Source organism: Nasonia vitripennis (genome assembly GCF_009193385.2).
Source record: "Nasonia vitripennis strain AsymCx chromosome 1 unlocalized genomic scaffold, Nvit_psr_1.1 chr1_random0014, whole genome shotgun sequence".
Taxonomy (NCBI): domain Eukaryota; kingdom Metazoa; phylum Arthropoda; class Insecta; order Hymenoptera; family Pteromalidae; genus Nasonia; species Nasonia vitripennis.
In genome coordinates, this window is record NW_022279602.1 from 1 (window position 1) to 20887 (window position 20887).

The 20887-nt window shown below is 38.3% G+C and overlaps 1 protein-coding gene and 1 long non-coding RNA gene across 9 annotated transcripts; one reads left to right on the forward strand and one right to left on the reverse strand.

The window, feature by feature from the left end:
* Nucleotides 1–9221: 9221 nt before the first annotated feature.
* On the forward strand, nt 9222–11910 carry LOC107981717. The gene is made up of 2 exons (XR_001729522.3): nt 9222–11014; nt 11084–11910. It is a non-coding gene; the product is annotated as an uncharacterized LOC107981717 (long non-coding RNA).
* On the reverse strand, nt 11447–19245 carry LOC100678281 (T-complex protein 1 subunit delta). 8 transcript variants are annotated; one of them, XM_031921630.2, is made up of 6 exons: nt 16645–17034; nt 16219–16351; nt 16076–16136; nt 15762–15901; nt 15497–15689; nt 11447–14084 (listed from the first exon to the last, which is right to left on the reverse strand). In XM_031921630.2, exons 4-6 carry the CDS (start codon nt 15865–15867, stop codon nt 13784–13786), a joined length of 600 nt encoding a protein of 199 aa, XP_031777490.1. In that variant the 5' UTR covers nt 15868–15901; nt 16076–16136; nt 16219–16351; nt 16645–17034; the 3' UTR covers nt 11447–13783. The 8 variants fall into 8 exon arrangements, 7 of the variants coding, with proteins under 7 accessions (XP_031777490.1, XP_031777492.1, XP_031777494.1 ...); XM_031921632.2 differs by having other exon boundaries at nt 15987–16136; nt 16645–17025; XM_031921634.2 differs by lacking the exons at nt 16219–16351; nt 16645–17034 and adding an exon at nt 19156–19245.
* Between the last annotated feature and the right edge of the window lie 1642 nt (nt 19246–20887).

A 20887-nucleotide genomic window follows, 5' to 3' on the forward strand; every position in this document is an offset into this window, starting at 1 on the left:
TCGGTACATCGGAGGAAGGCGAGCGGAGCGAGGAATAAATCAAAAACCAAAGCGAATAAACCCAGCTACCCTATGCTCCCCTAAGGTAATAATTCATTCAAACTACACCACGGCTCATCGGAAGAAGGCGAGCGGTGCGAGGATAAAGTCTGCGACCAAAGCGCTTAAACCCAGCTACGACATGCTCCCCGAAAGTAATTATTTATTTTAACAACACATCGACACATCGGAGGAAGGCGAGCGGTGCGAGGATAAAGTCTGCGACCAAAGCGCTTAAACCCAGCTACGACATGCTACCCTATGGTAATCATTTATTCAAACAACACCGCGACACATCCGAAGAAGACGAACGGTTCGAGGGTAAAACCTGAAACCAAAGCGCTTAACCCAGCTACGACATGCTCCCCGAGAGTAATTATTTATTTTAACAACACCTCAGCACATCGGAGGTAGGCGAGCGGAGCGAGGATAAAATCTTAAACTAAAGCGCTTAAACCCAGCTACGACATGCTACCCGAAGGTAATAATTTATTCAAACAACACCGCGACACATCGGAAGAAGGCGAACGATGTGGGGATAACCCCTGAAACCAAATCGCTTAACCCCACCTACGACATGCTACCCGAGGGTAATTATTTATTTTAACAACACCTCGACACATCGGAGGAAGGCGAGCGGTGCGAGGATAAAACCTAAAACCAAAGCGCTGAAACCCAGCTACGACATGCTCCCCTAAGATAATAATTTTTTCAAACAATACCTCGGTACAACGAATGAAGGCGGCCTGCGCGAGGAAAAAACATGAAACCAAAGCGCATAAACCCAGCTACGACATGCTCCCCGAGAGTAATTATTTATTTTAACAACACCTCGGCACATTGGGGGAAGGCGAGAGGAGCGAGTAATAAATCAAAAACATAAGCGCTTAACCCCAGCTACCCTATGCTCCCCTAAGGTAATAATTCATTCAAACTACACCACGGCTCATAGGAAGAAGGCGAGCGGTGCGAGGATAAAGTCTGGGACGAAAGCGCTTAAACCCAGCTACGACATGCTCCCCGAGAGTGATTATTTATTTTAACAACACATCGGCACATCGGAGGAAGGCGAGCGCTGCGAGGATAAAATCTGAAACTAAAGCGCTGAAACCCATCTACGACATGCTCCCCGAGGGTAATTATTTATTTTAACAACACCTCGACACATCGGAGGAAGGCGAGCGGTTCGAGGGTAAAACCTGAAAACAAAGCGCTTAAACCCAGCTACCCCATGCTCCCAAAGGTAATAAATTATTCAAACTACACCACGGCACATCGGAGGAAGGCGAGCGGAGCGAGGATAAAATCTGAAACTAAAGCGCTTAAACTCAGCTACGACATGCTCCCCGAGAGTAATTATTTATTTTAACAACACCTCAGCACATCGGAGGTAGGCGAGCGGAGCGAGGATAAAATCTCAAACTAAAGCGCTTAAACCCAGCTACGACATGCTACCCGAAGGTAATAATTTATTCAAACAACACCGCAACACATCGGAAGAAGGCGAACGATGTGGGGATAACCCCTGAAACCAAATCGCTTAACCCCACCTACGACATGCTCCCCGAAGGTAATAATTTATTCAAACAACACCTCGGTACATCGGAGGAAGGCGAGCGGAGCGAGGAATAAATCAAAAACCAAAGCGCATAAACCCAGCTACCCTATGCTCCCGTAAGGTAATAATTCATTCAAACCATACCACGGCTCATCGGAAGAAGGCGAGCGGTGCGAGGATAAAGTCTGCGACCAAAGCGCTTAAACCCAGCTACGACATGCTACCCTATGGTAATAATTTATTCAAATACACCGCGACACATCGGAAGAAGGCGAACGATGTGGGGATAACCCCTGAAACCAAACCGCTTAAACCCAGCTACGACATACTCCCCGAGAGTAATTATTTATTTTAACAACACATCGGCACATCGGAGGAAGGCGAGCGGTGCGAGGATAAAATCTGAAACTAAAGCGCTAAAACCCATCTACGACATGCTCCGCGAGAGTAATTATTTATTTTAACAACACATCGGCACATCGGAGGAAGGCGAGCGGAGCGAGGATAAAGTCTGCGACCAAAGCGCTTAAACCCAGCTACGACATGCTACCCTATGGTAATCATTTATTCAAACAACACCGCGACACATCGGAAGAAGACGAGCGGTTCGAGGGTAAAACCTGAAACCAAAGCGCTTAACCCAGCTACGACATGCTCCCCGAGAGTAATTATTTATTTTAACAACACCTCGGTACATCGGAGGTAGGCGAGCGGAGCGAGGATAAAATCTCAAACTAAAGCGCTTAAACCCAGCTACCCCATGCTCCCAAAGGTAATAAATTATTCAAACTACACCACGGCACATCGGAGGAAGGCGAGCGGAGCGAGGATAAAATCTGAAACTAAAGCGCTTAAACTCAGCTACGACATGCTCCCCGAGAGTAATTATTTATTTTAACAACACCTCAGCACATCGGAGGTAGGCGAGCGGAGCGAGGATAAAATCTCAAACTAAAGCGCTTAAACCCAGCTACGACATGCTACCCTATGGTAATCATTTATTCAAACAACACCGCGACACATCGGAAGAAGACGAGCGGTTCGAGGGTAAAACCTGAAACCAAAGCGCTTAACCCAGCTACGACATGCTCCCCGAGAGTAATTATTTATTTTAACAACACCTCGGTACATCGGAGGTAGGCGAGCGGAGCGAGGATAAAATCTCAAACTAAAGCGCTTAAACCCAGCTACGACATGCTCCCCGAGAGTAATTATTTATTTTAACAACACATCGGCACATCGGAGGAAGGCGAGCGGTGCGAGGATAAAATCTGAAACTAAAGCGCTAAAACCCATCTACGACATGCTCCGCGAGAGTAATTATTTATTTTAACAACACATCGGCACATCGGAGGAAGGCGAGCGGAGCGAGGATAAAGTCTGCGACCAAAGCGCTTAAACCCAGCTACGACATGCTACCCTATGGTAATCATTTATTCAAACAACACCGCGACACATCGGAAGAAGACGAGCGGTTCGAGGGTAAAACCTGAAACCAAAGCGCTTAACCCAGCTACGACATGCTCCCCGAGAGTAATTATTTATTCAAACAACACCACGACACATCGGAAGTAGGCGAGTGATGCGGGGATAAAACCTGAAACCAAAGCGCTTAAACCCAGCTACCCCATGCTCCCAAAGGTAATAAATTATTCAAACTACACCACGGCACATTGGTGGAAGGCGAGCAGTGCGAGGATAAAACCTGAAACCAAAGCGCTTCAAGCCAGCTACGACATGCTCCCCGAGAGTAATTATTTATTCAAACAATACCTCGGTACATCGAAGGAATACGAGCGGTGCGAGGATAAAGTCTGAAACTAAAGCGCTGAAACCCATCTACGACATGCTACCCTAAGTTAATAATTTATTCAAACAACACCTCGGTTCATCGGAGGAAGGCGAACGATGTGGGGATAACCCCTGAAACCAAATCGCTTAAACCCAGCTACGACATGCTCCCCGAGAGTAATTATTTATTTTAACAACACATCGGCACATCGGAGGAAGGCGAGCGGTGCGAGGATAAAATCTGAAACTAAAGCGCTTAAACCCAGCTACCCCATGCTCCCAAAGGTAATAAATTATTCAAACTACACCACGGCACATCGGAGGAAGGCGAGCGGAGCGAGGATAAAATCTGAAACTAAAGCGCTTAAACCCAGCTACGACATGCTACCCGAAGGTAATAATTTATTCAAACAACACCACGACACATCGGAAGTAGGCGAGTGATGCGGGGATAAAACCTGAAACCAAAGCGCATAAACCCAGCTACCCCATGCTCACCTAAGGTAATAATTCATTCAAACTACACCACGGCTCATCGGAAGAAGGCGAGCGGTGCGAGGATAAAGTCTGCGACCAAAGCGCTTAAACCCAGCTACGACATGCTCCCCGAGAGTAATTATTTATTTTAACAACACCTCAGCACATCGGAGGTAGGCGAGCGGAGCGAGGATAAAATCTCAAACTAAAGCGCTTAAACCCAGCTACGACATGCTACCCTATGGTAATCATTTATTCAAACAACACCGCGACACATCGGAAGAAGACGAGCGGTTCGAGGGTAAAACCTGAAACCAAAGCGCTTAACCCAGCTACGACATGCTCCCCGAGAGTAATTATTTATTTTAACAACACCTCGGTACATCGGAGGTAGGTGAGCGGAGCGAGGATAAAATCTCAAACTAAAGCGCTTAAACCCAGCTACCCCATGCTCCCAAAGGTAATAAATTATTCAAACTACACCACGGCACATCGGAGGAAGGCGAGCGGAGCGAGGATAAAATCTGAAACTAAAGCGCTTAAACTCAGCTACGACATGCTCCCCGAGAGTAATTATTTATTTTTACAACACCTCAGCACATCGGAGGTAGGCGAGCGGAGCGAGGATAAAATCTCAAACTAAAGCGCTTAAACCCAGCTACGACATGCTACCCGAAGGTAATAATTTATTCAAACAACACCACGACACATCGGAAGTAGGCGAGTGATGCGGGGATAAAACCTGAAACCAAAGCGCATAAACCCAGCTACCCCATGCTCACCTAAGGTAATAATTCATTCAAACTACACCACGGCTCATCGGAAGAAGGCGAGCGGTGCGAGGATAAAGTCTGCGACCAAAGCGCTTAAACCCAGCTACGACATGCTCCCCGAGGGTAATTATTTATTTTAACAACACCTCGACACATCGGAGGAAGGCGAGCGGTGCGAGGATAAAACCTAAAACCAAAGCGCTTAAACCCAGCCACGACATGCTACCCGAAGGTAATAATTTATTCAAACAACACCACGACACATCGGAAGTAGGCGAGTGATGCGGGGATAAAACCTGAAACCAAAGCGCATAAACCCAGCTACCCCATGCTCACCTAAGGTAATAATTCATTCAAACTACACCACGGCTCATCGGAAGAAGGCGAGCGGTGCGAGGATAAAGTCTGCGACCAAAGCGCTTAAACCCAGCTACGACATGCTCCCCGAGGGTAATTATTTATTTTAACAACACCTCGACACATCGGAGGAAGGCGAGCGGTGCGAGGATAAAACCTAAAACCAAAGCGCTTAAACCCAGCCACGACATGCTACCCGAAGGTAATAATTTATTCAAACAACACCACGACACATCGGAAGTAGGCGAGTGATGCGGGGATAAAACCTGAAACCAAAGCGCATAAACCCAGCTACCCCATGCTCACCTAAGGTAATAATTCATTCAAACTACACCACGGCTCATCGGAAGAAGGCGAGCGGTGCGAGGATAAAGTCTGCGACCAAAGCGCTTAAACCCAGCTACGACATGCTCCCCGAGGGTAATTATTTATTTTAACAACACCTCGACACATCGGAGGAAGGCGAGCGGTGCGAGGATAAAACCTAAAACCAAAGCGCTTAAACCCAGCTACGACATGCTCCCCTAAGGTAATAATTTTTTCAAACAATACCTCGGTACAACGAATGAAGGCGGCCTGTGCGAGGATAAAACTTAAAACCAAAGCGCTTAAACCCAGCTACGACATGCTCCCCTAAGATAATAATTTTTTCAAACAATACCTCGGTACATCGAAGGAATACGAGCGGTGCGAGGATAAAGTCTGAAACTAAAGCGCTGAAACCCATCTACGACATGCTACCCTAAGTTAATAATTTATTCAAACAACACCTCGGTACATCGGAGGAAGGCTAGCGGGGCGACGAACAAATCAAAAACCAAAGCGCTTAAACCCAGTTACCCCATGCTCCCCTAAGGTAATAATTTTTTCAAACAACGCCACAGGACATTGGTGGAAGGCGAGCAGTGCGAGGATAAAACCTGAAACCAAAGCGCTTCAAGCCAGCTACGACATGCTCCCCGAGAGTAATTATTTATTCAAACAATACCTCGGTACATCGAAGGAATACGAGCGGTGCGAGGATAAAGTCTGAAACTAAAGCGCTGAAACCCATCTACGACATGCTACCCTAAGTTAATAATTTATTCAAACAACACCTCGGTTCATCGGAGGAAGGCGAACGATGTGGGGATAACCCCTGAAACCAAATCGCTTAAACCCAGCTACGACATGCTCCCCGAGAGTAATTATTTATTTTAACAACACATCGGCACATCGGAGGAAGGCGAGCGGTGCGAGGATAAAATCTGAAACTAAAGCGCTGAAACGCATCTACGACATGCTTCCCGAGAGTAATTATTTATTTGAACAACACATCGGCACATCGGAGGAAGGCAAGCGGAGCGAGGATAAATTCTGCGACCAAAGCGCTTAAACCCAGCTACGACATGCTACCCTATGGTAATCATTTATTCAAACAACACCGCGACACATCGGAAGAAGACGAGCGGTTCGAGGGTAAAACCTGAAACCAAAGCGCTTAAACCCAGCTACCCCATGCTCCCAAAGGTAATAAATTATTCAAACTACACCACGGCACATCGGAGGAAGGCGAGCGGAGCGAGGATAAAATCTGAAACTAAAGCGCTTAAACCCAGCTACGACATGCTACCCGAGAGTAATTATTTATTTTAACAACACCTCAGCACATCGGAGGTAGGCGAGCGGAGCGAGGATATAATCTCAAACTAAAGCGCTTAAACCCAGCTACGACATGCTACCCGAAGGTAATAATTTATTCAAACAACACCGCAACACATCGGAAGAAGGCGAACGATGTGGGGATAACCCCTGAAACCAAATCGCTTAACCCCACCTACGACATGCTCCCCGAAGGTAATAATTTATTCAAACAACACTACGGCTCATCGGAAGAAGGCGAGCGGTGCGAGGATAAAGTCTGCGACCAAAGCGCTTAAACCCAGCTACGACATGCTACCCTATGGTAATCATTTATTCAAACAACACCGCGACACATCCGAAGAAGACGAACGGTTCGAGGGTAAAACCTGAAACCAAAGCGCTTAACCCAGCTACGACATGCTCCCCGAGAGTAATTATTTATTTTAACAACACCTCAGCACATCGGAGGTAGGCGAGCGGAGCGAGGATAAAATCTTAAACTAAAGCGCTTAAACCCAGCTACGACATGCTACCCGAAGGTAATAATTTATTCAAACAACACCGCGACACATCGGAAGAAGGCGAACGATGTGGGGATAACCCCTGAAACCAAATCGCTTAACCCCACCTACGACATGCTACCCGAGGGTAATTATTTATTTTAACAACACCTCGACACATCGGAGGAAGGCGAGCGGTGCGAGGATAAAACCTAAAACCAAAGCGCTGAAACCCAGCTACGACATGCTCCCCTAAGATAATAATTTTTTCATACAATACCTCGGTACAACGAATGAAGGCGGCCTGCGCGAGGATAAAACATGAAACCAAAGCGCATAAACCCAGCTACGACATGCTCCCCGAGAGTAATTATTTATTTTAACAACACCTCGGCACATTGGGGGAAGGCGAGAGGAGCGAGTAATAAATCAAAAACATAAGCGCTTAACCCCAGCTACCCTATGCTCCCCTAAGGTAATAATTCATTCAAACTACACCACGGCTCATAGGAAGAAGGCGAGCGGTGCGAGGATAAAGTCTGGGACGAAAGCGCTTAAACCCAGCTACGACATGCTCCCCGAGAGTGATTATTTATTTTAACAACACATCGGCACATCGGAGGAAGGCGAGCGCTGCGAGGATAAAATCTGAAACTAAAGCGCTGAAACCCATCTACGACATGCTCCCCGAGGGTAATTATTTATTTTAACAACACCTCGACACATCGGAGGAAGGCGAGCGGTTCGAGGGTAAAACCTGAAACCAAAGCGCTTAAACCCAGCTACCCCATGCTCGCAAAGGTAATAAATTATTCAAACTACACCACGGCACATCGGAGGAAGGCGAGCGGAGCGAGGATAAAATCTGAAACTAAAGCGCTTAAACTCAGCTACGACATGCTCCCCGAGAGTAATTATTTATTTTAACAACACCTCAGCACATCGGAGGTAGGCGAGCGGAGCGAGGATAAAATCTCAAACTAAAGCGCTTAAACCCAGCTACGACATGCTCCCCGAGAGTAATTATTTATTTTAACAACACCTCAGCACATCGGAGGTAGGCGAGCGGAGCGAGGATAAAATCTTAAACTAAAGCGCTTAAACCCAGCTACGACATGCTCCCCGAAGGTAATAATTTATTCAAACAACACCTCGGTACATCGGAGGAAGGCGAGCGGAGCGAGGAATAAATCAAAAACCAAAGCGCATAAACCCAGCTACCCTATGCTCCCGTAAGGTAATAATTCATTCAAACCATACCACGGCTCATCGGAAGAAGGCGAGCGGTGCGAGGATAAAGTCTGCGACCAAAGCGCTTAAACCCAGCTACGACATGCTACCCTATGGTAATAATTTATTCAAATACACCGCGACACATCGGAAGAAGGCGAACGATGTGGGGATAACCCCTGAAACCAAACCGCTTAAACCCAGCTACGACATACTCCCCGAGAGTAATTATTTATTTTAACAACACATCGGCACATCGGAGGAAGGCGAGCGGTGCGAGGATAAAATCTGAAACTAAAGCGCTAAAACCCATCTACGACATGCTCCGCGAGAGTAATTATTTATTTTAACAACACATCGGCACATCGGAGGAAGGCGAGCGGAGCGAGGATAAAGTCTGCGACCAAAGCGCTTAAACCCAGCTACGACATGCTACCCTATGGTAATCATTTATTCAAACAACACCGCGACACATCGGAAGAAGACGAGCGGTTCGAGGGTAAAACCTGAAACCAAAGCGCTTAACCCAGCTACGACATGCTCCCCGAGAGTAATTATTTATTTTAACAACACCTCGGTACATCGGAGGTAGGCGAGCGGAGCGAGGATAAAATCTCAAACTAAAGCGCTTAAACCCAGCTACCCCATGCTCCCAAAGGTAATAAATTATTCAAACTACACCACGGCACATCGGAGGAAGGCGAGCGGAGCGAGGATAAAATCTGAAACTAAAGCGCTTAAACTCAGCTACGACAAGCTCCCAACATAATTCTTGTATCCCTAGTGGAAATGAATTGTGTGCCAAAGTGTGCGAAAGTATGCCATAATGTGCCAAAGTGTGCCATAGTGTGCCATAATGCTCCAAAGTGTTCAAATTCGGAAATTTATTACACTTTGGCATACCTTGGTATACTTTGGCACACTCTGGCACACTTTGGCACATTTTGACACACATGGGTTTTTCGGAAATTGAGGACTTTTTGCACGAAATTTGGAAAACTTGTATTCCCGACGGATTCCTCTGTTGAGGCATGTTTTTCCAAAATTTGCGGCGGACAGCAGCTTTAAGGCAATTATGGGCAATTCTTAATTAATATTGTAAAAGTACTAAGTATTTAAAGCTGCTTGTAGTACATGAGTTTAAATTTTTGTATTAACTGTAACGAGTACTTGTGACTCAGTGGTAGACCTTCAGCTTACTAACCCAAAGGATCCGGGTTCAAGTCTTACCGACGCTAGAATTTTTTTTTTTTTAATAAATTATTTATTGTTACGTTCTATAACTGGGACTTCAAGCTCCACGCGTGCCGTCGATATGACGGCATCGTGCAGTGGCAATGTTTTGGCGCACGGGCGGCGGGATATATCTCACTTTACCGAAGTGTGCCAAAGTGTGCCAAAGTGTGCCAAAGTGTGCCAAAATGTGCCATAGTGTGCCATGCTGTGTCATACCGTGCCAAACTGTGCTATACTGTGCCATACTTTGTCAAAAAAGAAATGTTTGTATCCGAAAAACCCATTTGTGTCAAAGTGTGCCAAAGTGTGCCAAAGTGCAGCAAATTTCCGAATTTGAACACTTTGGCACAGTGTGGTACACTTTAGCACACTTTGGAACACTTTGGCACACTTTGACACACTTTAGCATACTTTGGAACACTTTGGCACACCCAATTATTTCCACTAGGGATCCCCGTTATTTTATGAAGTAAATCGGTGAGAATCCTTTTTTTATACGCATATGAAAGAAAACATCGATTTACTATGTATATGTTACAATACAAATAATACTAAAAATTAGAGCATATATGCCCCGATCAAATATCAGGAAACTAATAGCACATACTTATTTGGAACGGATTAATGTAATATTTATTCCCGTTATTTTATAAAGTAAATAGTTGGAAAACCTCTTTCGATAAACACAAAAACGAACTCATCGATTTACTTTGTACATTTACCTATACTGATATTACTAAACCGAGCGTGTCCCACTCGTATGTTATGTAACCCAACAACATACGGTTACTTTGAGCGATCAACATAATTCTTGTATCCCCGTTATTTTATGAAGTAAATCGGTGAGAATCCTTTTTTTATACGCATATGAAAGAACACATCGATTTACTATGTATATGTTACAATACAAATAATACTAAAAATTAGACCATATATATCCCGATCAAATATCAGGAAACTAATAGCACATACTTATTTGGAACGGATTAATGTAATTTTTATTCCCATTATTTTATAAAGTAAATCGTTGGAAAACCTCTTTCGATAAGCACAAAAACGAACTCATCGATTTACTTTGTACATTTACCTATATTGATGTTACTAAACCGAGCGTGTCCCACTTGTATCAATATAATTTAATGTCTATTAGTTCGTCAAGTTAATCGATGAAAAGCCTTCTTCAATAAGCGGACAAATGAACCCATAGATTCACAGATTCACTTTTCTATAGATCATAATATTAATTGCCGAGCACATATGTAGACCGTTACTCGGTATACGTTATTCTCGCGAAATACACGCTGGAAGCTACTTCCCTATGAAAAATAAAGTACTCTATGGAAAATAGTTTTGTTTCATGCTGCTATTGTAGAGCCATAGAATTTGAGAATTTCGTATTGGAAATTTTTGTATAATCTTTCAGGAGGAAGGTAAATACGGCAACTTCTTTTTATTTCTAATTATTACATACTAGGTATTAATTAGCTTTACTTTTTCAGAATTGCTGTCATGTCTCGCATACCAATAGACGAATTTGGTTTAGAGAGTAGCAAACATTTGCAAGAAATTCTTAAAATATCAAAAACACACGATAAACACGTTTATACTTTTTAAAGAGAGAATAGAAATCGTATTTTTCTATTACTTGATAAACACCAAAGACATTCCAGCAGTTAAAGAGAAATCGGAAACAAACTGTTAAACGTTTTTTGTAAAGTTATTACACGTTCTACTAAGTTGCCTCAATCAAATATGTTTAACAAAACATAATATCTAATTGTTAGATATGAAAAATATGACAAGAACACAGTATTTTCTTATTTTATTAAACTCTGTATAGTTTAACGAGAAAACTACTTATATTCATTTGGTAAAAAAAATAGGCAATTTAATTTATTTTATATTATAATATATATAATGAGCGATCAAACTATGTATAGTACTAGCTGTACTAAATGTTCTTGTTGAAATTCACGAATACTAATTTATCAAAACAATGGTGCCTATATTAAATTGTGATGGTTTAATGATTTTTTCATACTCTTTTACAATTAAAACTTGGTTGATCATTTATGCACTTATTGTGTCTATAGGTTTTTTAATTCTTAAAGGATGTGCATTTGACAAGGATTATTTTTTTACTACTTTTGTTTTATCTATGGTTAATACACTCGGTACAAAACTTATTTTTTCACTATTATATGGAATGATGGTTAATAATGTATGTACAAATATATTTGATTCTCAAGTTAATAGTTGTAAAAAAGGGATAGTTAGTTGAAGTATGGAGATCACAAACGAACAATAAAATTTATATAAAACTGAACTTTTTCTCTATTTATTAAGTAATTACAAACAAGCCACTGTACTTTTTAAAATTAATTAGACCTTATAGAAAAATACGCATCTCTGATATATTACAAAAACTTCATTAAAAAATATCTTAATCATATAGAGACTTTTTTTAGCAATTTTAAAGACTCAGACTGACTTGTGATTTTTGTCAACTGAGCTTGTACATTGGCAATTTTTACAGCGAGGTAAAGAGCGTCCTGAAAATGTTTCTGCGCGGTTTTCAAACTCTGTGGTACTAGAACACCAAACCATTTGATATGATCCTGTCGCGTCTCCTCCTCCTTGTTCGACTTCTTCAAACTTATATCAAAATTTGGAATGTCTTTGATTTTCTCTTGCTCGCCCTTACTATAGCTATTCGATTATGCTTCAGTGTCTCAGTGACGTGTTGAAATGTCGGAATTCTCTAATAATAATTGAATATTTTTGATATTTGGCTGCAGGGCAAATTGAAATAGCCCCTGAGCAATTTTTTGCCATATTTAAAATTCTGTTATTATACTCGTTTAGTGAGATACAAGTATTCCAAAGTTGTAAATATTTCAATTTTTTATTTTGATTTTTCCTATAAAGACCAATGCGGGGCAAATTAAAATAACAACGTGGGTGGACTGAGCAAATTCAGATCTATCCAATAGTATTTTTTTTATTTATGTATATACATATTTGGGGGCTGAACTGGGGGGGGTCCTTTCCATATCATTTACAAGTGGCCTGAACAAATAGATATTTGGAAAGACTTTGTACGCTACATTAATGGACCTGTGATATTTGTCACATCGGATCTCTTTATTGAAAAGGCTTTAATTTCTGATATTGACTATAGTGATAGTATTTTTTGTGCTTTGATTAGTGAAGTGAATCAAAAAAGTATTTGTTTTTGGCAAGGTGTAATGGTGAGGAAAGATGCGAATTTTATAAATTATTTTATTTGTGAATGGTTGAGAGAAAATGTACCCTCTCCTCGACAATTAATAATAGATCCTTGCAATGCATTGATAGATGGCGTTTTATCAGCATTAAATCATAGTAGATTAGATAGTTACAATAAAAATTGTTTTAAATTTCTGACAAATAAATGTCACAGTCTTCCTAAGTGCATAATTAAAGTAGATTTAATCTTTGTTATTAAGCATCTGCAACTGCTACTTGACGATTATTTTGATCAAGATTTTATTTACGTAGTCAAAAAATTTTATTTACGTAGTATATTGCTTATAAGTAGCTTAACAGACTTTGATATATTCATAAAAGAAGTGAAAAACCTTTTTATTTTATTACAAAATGAAAATACAAATCAAACCATTAAACAAATACGACTCAGTTTATTAGAAAAAATAAAAACTCAAGAAATTGAAGAATGTAAATGTAAGTGTAATTTTGATACAAAGCAATTCATGAATGAAGATTATTTTGGAAATGAAAGAGCTTTTCTTAATTTGAGTGGACATGATGAAAACAATATTATTTACTGTTATTTTAAAAAGATTCATGAAGAAACTTTAACTCAGTGTACAAAAGCACAAAATTTATTTGACAAACCAAATCCATATTGCAATGTCAAATTTCTAAAAATATTTATGGATTTCTTAACAAGTTTTCCTGTATGGACAAACATTATTTCTCCTCATGATTTAAGATTCAAGGCAACTGAATTAAAAAGAAAATATTTGTCTGATATGACAAATTTTTTTGAAATTAATGAAGCTATGTTACCTATAGAAGAATTCATAATAAAGCATTCTGAATTTTTAAAACATTAAATGAAAAATGGTCGTAATTTTATAGAAATGGAAAAGAAAATAAAAAAACCAGTACATACAAATTTTATACTTCATTCTTATTTAGATTTTAAGGAAGAATGGAAGGGTAGAGGTGAAAAAAATTGCGATGACAAGGATAAAATTGAAAATAAATCTACACATAATGTTAATGGACATGATAGAACGACTATAAATTGTGATGATAAGGCTAAGGTTGAAAATGAAACTACACGTAATATTAGTGTACATAATGGTTCGACTATAAATTCTGATGTCAATAAACAGTTCACTGAGAATGTTACAATAAATTGTGATAAAAACGTGTGTGATACAGTCTATGCTAAGAACAGAATATGGCATGATGAGGTAAACACCAGTGAACCTGAAAAAAATCATAATGAAAATGAGATTATGTCAAAGGAGTTATATTTTGATAATAAAAATAATTACAAACATTTGTTTGATGAAACAAATGATGAATGTATATATGGTATATCAAACGAGCAAATTGTCAATTCCACCGATATTTACCAATCGATTGATGTTGTTAAATAACTTAGTGAACACAGTTATTGTAAAAGACAAACTGATGAATTTTATGAATCACAAATATTAGCAAAAAATGCTAGCTCAAATGTTTCCTTAACGATGAATGAAGACATAGATGGCACTGACTCTATAATTCAATCTACTCCAGTTGTAGTTAAAAGTTTTGAGAAACCAGAAAATACTAACACTAGTTGCATAATAAATAAAAAAAAGCCAGGAAAATATACTGCTCCAAATCCAGCCATTAACTTATTCTATAATCGACCACAAAAGCATATGCCAAAGATAAAATTGATTAGAAATGGAAGTCTTCTGCAACCGAAAGTTTTGAAAAAAGTTAAATATGTATTCAATGGGACGAGCGCTTTTGATAGTATTTCAGAAATTTTTGTTCATGGAATTCGAAACTTTCAATCATTTTGTACAAATATTGAAGATTTTATTAAATCTTCAAGTCCAATTTCCTTTTTAAAGACAATATTTTATTATAATCAAACTGGAAATTTTTCAGCGCTGTATAAAAATAGATTACTTATTTTACTAGAGATTGCATCCGTTGAAGAAGGGCAAATTTTTTGTCGTCAGAAAATAGATGCATACTTTAATGACTTAATTAGTGATTTTTACAGCATAATTAAAACTGTACATTGCTATAATTGTTCTAAACAGATGATTAATCATAATCTAATTACTTCCAAATTATTAAAAATTTCGAAAATTCATCTGGAAAATAAAATGCCGTCACAGTTATTGTCTGACAAAATAAAAATCCAGACTTGTAACAAATGTTTAAACCCAGCACAAACATCGTACGAATTTAAAAGTTATTTAGCTATTTATACTGAAGAAGAAAATCTTAGTGTGAAATTAAATAAAATTCAAGACATCATCAATATTGAAGAAAAAAATTACTTTCTTGCTAGCGTGATAAGTCACATTCCACCTCAATCTAAGTATAGACAAATACACTACATTGCTTACAGTAGAACTAACTCTGGAAATTGGAAAATATATGATGATCTAAAAAAAAAGTGTCATCAACCAATGGTAATATTGAAGTGAAAATAGCGATACTATTGTATATTTATGACAAAAATTAAAATCATTAAAGCATCTATACAAATGAAAATTTGTTTCTATGAATAATTGGATTACGCAAATAAAAAGATTAAAAATAATACAATTTGTACATTTATTTGGATCTCTTTGTCTAATTCTTAATTACACACACAACTTTCTGATTACCTTGATGTCCTGTAATATTCAACAGTTTTTGCAGAGGCCTTCTGGAAAGCATCGCAGATAAAAGTAGGATCAATATCTGTCTGGAGCAGACGTTTCACAGCTTCCAAAAGTGTTCCAGCAATCACGATAACACTTGTGGTTCCATCGCTAGCTTTGATATCCTGTACTCTGGACAACTCTACCAACTGAAAGACTGAATTGAATTAGCTAAAGAAGCATATTGAGATTGAGAATATTTTTTTTTTATAATAGATCGAGTGATAACCATTTTTGCAGCTGGGTGGATACATAACATTCATCTCCTTCAGGATAGATGCTCCGTCATTTGTGATGGTGACCTCACTGTTATCAGCCTGGATCATTTTGTGCATTCCCCTGGGTCCCAAACTGGTTTTGATGGCATAGCTGACAGATAACAAATAAAAATAAAAAATCAATATAGCAGACCAAATCGACAAGGATGCAATGACTTCATCAAAGAGTTTCTGACTTTATTCATGGTGTGTGACTCTTTGTGCAAGTTACAAGCAATGTACGAAAAAAAAAACACAGAGATAAATTCCAGACAAAAATACAAACATTTAGTAGCATTAATGTTGCTGAAACAAGAGAGAAGTCCGGGAACTAGATTATTCTGTTCCTATAAAAGAGAATATGTACAAAAACTTTATACTACTTAGTACTGCTTAAAAAGTTGATTTCAATTCACAATATTTAATAACCTTTTTGCTTCTCATTTATCTTGAAAAATTTCATATAAATCTAAAATGATTAATCAATTAATATCAGGTGTGACTAGTATCAGCAGCAATTAGATCCAATATTTGAATTTGTTAAATACAGTTTCATAAAACACTGTAATGAAAAAAAAAATTAAATTCTTAACATTTATACAAACTACTGCCTGGTTAATTTTGAGCCTTGTTACACGTGAAGTATAATAATTTTGAACTTTTAAATAATTAATAAATGAGTATATAAATATATTGTCCAATTAGATTGTAATATACTTTTTGAGCCTTGACGTGTAGAACAGTAACTTAAAATTTGAAAGTAACAAAAAGAAGAGAGATGTAGCAGATTCTAATATTAATTTTTAAAGCTTTTTACTCGTTAATTATAAAACTGTAAACTGAAGTTTTTCTTACCTTGAAAGGTTGAATTTTTATCCATAGAGGATTATGAGCACTAGGTTATGTTTTTTAAGAGCATGAATACTTCAATATTAATTGAAACGTTTGAATATACGAGTGAATTTCCAACTTTTTTTATTTGTTTGTTTTTTTATAACCTACAAACGGTCGTCAAATGCAACAAGTGCATCTGGAACTAGTCATACATATCAAAATCTAGTGACATAATGCAGACGATGCATTGATTGTGGCATGCGCACGCCCTCTCGAGTTTTCTTCCCTTCCGACTGGAAGGCGTAAAATTAGTTTTTGATTGTTTTTATTGTTATTATTAATGTTTGGCTCATCGCAACGATTGCATATTATCGAGCAAATTACGCGGAATCGATTGGTATGGTGCAAAAGTGTAATCGAACATTATTATTTTATATAAGAGGTATTTAAAAAAACTATTAGCACCCGAATTTAATTTTGCAATATCTTTCGAAACACAAAGTCGCGCAATTTTATTTCTTTTACAATTACAACGCGGTAATTATGCGCAATAATTTCAAAAAATTTATTTTTTTATAAATAATATTCGGGTGCCCAGGTCACGGAGCTTGTATTTATTGTCATAGGCAAGCACACCTACGACTAAGGGTGTGTTCCAGAGGGAACGCCAGCAGCGGTACAGCAGTCCGGTCCGCGTTCGAAATTCCGGTGCTGTGCTGTTACTGTGAAATCGTTCCGCGTCAGCTGATTCTGTTTGTACTGTTTGCAGTTGTAACCTCTTGAACATTACAAAGTTCTTATTATAAGTTCAGTTATTATAGTATGTAATACATTGAAAGAGTTGTACAATTTTAATCACGAAATGGAAGATCTAATCTTGCTAGATAACTTTTTATCATCTTCTAGTAGTGAAAACAGTGATGATGAAAATGACGCAATCATGTTTTTCATTCCGCGTCGTGAATGTCGAAGAATTCCTCAAATCAATAATTAGATAGAAACTGTAATTGTAAGATACAATAATAATGATTTTAAAGAAAAAAAGATACCATGCAAACAGCTGACGCGGAACGATTTCACAGTAACAGTACAGCAGCGGAATTTCGATCGCGGACCGGACTGCTGTACCGCTGCTGGCGTTCCCTCTGGAACACACCCTAAAGCTCAACTCTAGCGTCGAATTGGAAATATCCCATGATTTGCGCCACGTGCGCCCCTGGTATTCTATCGTTGTCTGTGTTCGGCAAATTTCGAATGCTTGTATATCAGGGCTTGTATTATATTGAAAATTCACAGCTGCGACTCCAATCAGTATAAAATTCTGTTATTGTATTTACTCATCAAGTTTGTATAATGGCGAAAAGCTCTCACTTTATTGTTTACAGATAAAATGTCTCAGTTTTCAGTAAGTTACGGTGGTATCCAAATAAATGCTTTATTATTTTTTCCAACATTGTATATTGTTGACATTGTAAAAATAAAATAAATGAAAAATAAAAAATATTTCGTTATACTAGCATGTCGACAAAGAAATTATTTATTTCAATGTTATATGTTTCACTTGACTGAATAAAAGTTAAAATAATATATTTGTTGCTTATTTTACTTATTAATAATATTATATATGCACTAGGAATATGTAAATGAACTTACAGATGAATAGGTGTGAGATCCCTGTTAAAAATAAATACATATTTTTTGTATGTATCTTTAGTACGTACTAAAAACATGTAATTTGCCTGGTAAATACGTATTAAAAATATGTACTGATTTGGGACTGACTATTTTAAATATATTAAATATAAATATAAGTATTTGATGTGGCCATAAATGGAAGTACCATAAGGATAATATTACCATTTATGGCCACATCAAATACTTATATTTAATATATTTTAAATAGTCAGTCCTAAATCAGTACATATTTTTAATACGTATACCAGGCAAATTACATGTTTTTAGTACGTACTAAAGATACATACAAAAAATATCTATTTATTTTTAACAGGGATTATATTTGAAAATATGTCATTTTATTGGTTTGATTTTGTATTAATAACAAATTCAATAATTAATTTGTATACTTCGAAAAATATCAACAAATAAGTCTTCATAAAGTGCTTTTCGGTTATATCTATCATTTTTTTCCATCCCTGATGAGCTCTCTTGGTCGTAACATTTCAAATCTAATCCGAACCCATGTAACTGTATACTGCGTTTGTAAAAAATTTTTAATAATCTTTTTTAAGCAACTAAATGTAAAAACATCTGCCTAATTTATCAGCTTAAAATCCTTTGTATGAAAAATTTAAATACATGTATCATAATTTTTTGAGTGTGTCTCCGCGGCCGATATCGCGTACGCGAAAAAAAATGTAGCGTACGCGAGAAAATTTTAGCGTACGCGAAAACCACAGACAATTTTCCGGAAAGTTTTTCGCGTACGCTACTAATCAACCTTTCGCGTGCGCTAAATCTGTCGCGCACGCTAGAAAATCAACTTTTCGCGTACGCTAGAATAGTATACTATACCACGGGAGCCGAAAATTGCAATTAAAGTTTGCATTTTGAGGTTAGAGTGGTATAAATGAACTTTTTTTTTTTTAGCAATTCTTTCGCGTGCGCTAAAGTGCTCTAAATTTTCTTGTAAGAAGCAAACAGAGTACTTGTATGAGAGATGGAGCGAGAGATTTTCGCATACGCTAGAGTTTTTCTTGTTTAGGCAATTCTTTCGCGTACGCTAAAGTGCTCTACATTTCCTATATATAAAAGAAGCAACAAGAGTGACTTATGAAGGATGAATGAAACATCTCTATGTATAAGTACTCCGTTTGCTTCTTATAAGAAAATTTGGAGCACTTTAGCGTACGCGAAAGAATTGCTCTTAAAAATACTAACGTGCCTGAAAAGTTTATATCTAGCGCGCGCGAAAGATCTAGCGTACGCGAAAGGTTGATTTTTCTAGCGTGCGCGACAGATTTAGCGCACGCGAAATTTTCCCGGAAAATTTGTTAGTTGATTTCGCACACGCTACAAAGTTTTCGCGCACGCTAAATTACATTTTGCGTACGCGATATCGGCCGCGGAGACACACTCTAATTTTTTTACCATGCTGTGCGTTGAGTAAGCAATTCTTTATAATAATATTTCATTAACCTAAATGTATGAATCATGTAATTTGACGGTTGATACAAATTTCTCATCGATTTAGATTACATTTATAGCAAGAGTACAGTAATTTCTATATAGCTGTTAATTGACGGAAATGTGCCGATATTGAACGACTGTATGGACCCATCACAAGGTTAATTAGAATTATAGTATTAGGAATGCATACTACTTAATGTATGATTATTTTCCTTTGGTTATTTAATAACGAATCTCACAGATTTAGTTTGCACAATTTAAATATTTTCGTTTGAAAAAAATTCGTATGCTATAAAAGCATGATGCTGCACCTAACGTAGCATAACAAACGTTAAATTTTCCAAAAAAAAGAGGACAAACAAACAAACAGACAGACGATTACAATTACGATTGTGATCGACGCCCCGAGCAAATATTCGTAAGTATCTTTATAACAGGAATACACAAAATGGATACGTACGAGCGCACGTGCGCGGGGATGCGCCGCGCTAACAAGTATTTGGCGGTAACCGTGGGTGGTATACTAAATAGTTGATTTTACCAACTAAATAAGTATGTGCAATAAAAAGACGTTATTGTGCAATTATAATCGAGGTATGTGCAATTTATTGGTACTCTGTGCAATTCTAAAGAAGCTTTATTTACGGAGATATCGATATTGCAATACTAGTAAAAACCATAAGTTTTTTTTTTATTTTTTATAAAAAATTGGAGGGTGTACAATTATAAATACAGGTATAATCGTAATGTGCTATTAAAAATACGTCGACTAGTATTTTTTTAATACTAAAATTTTAATACTAAACCAAAAGATTACTTTTTCCGTTATCTTCCGTAAGACTCCATATATTCCGTTTCAGATAATCTTTCCGTAGATAGCCGTATCAACGAATATGGAATTGGTATGTAGGTAGAAGCGCTTTCACGCAGCCGCGCACGGGACTACATTTTTGGGACAATCGGACCAGTGCTGGGGTCACGATTATTCGGAAGGTCGCTCAAATGCCAACTTCAGGGGGCATCGCGGTAAGAGCAATCCGCTGCATCCCCTGAAGTCAGCCATCGGGCGACCCTGCATCAATTCGAAAATGTTCGAATTACCGGTAGCTGCACCGAT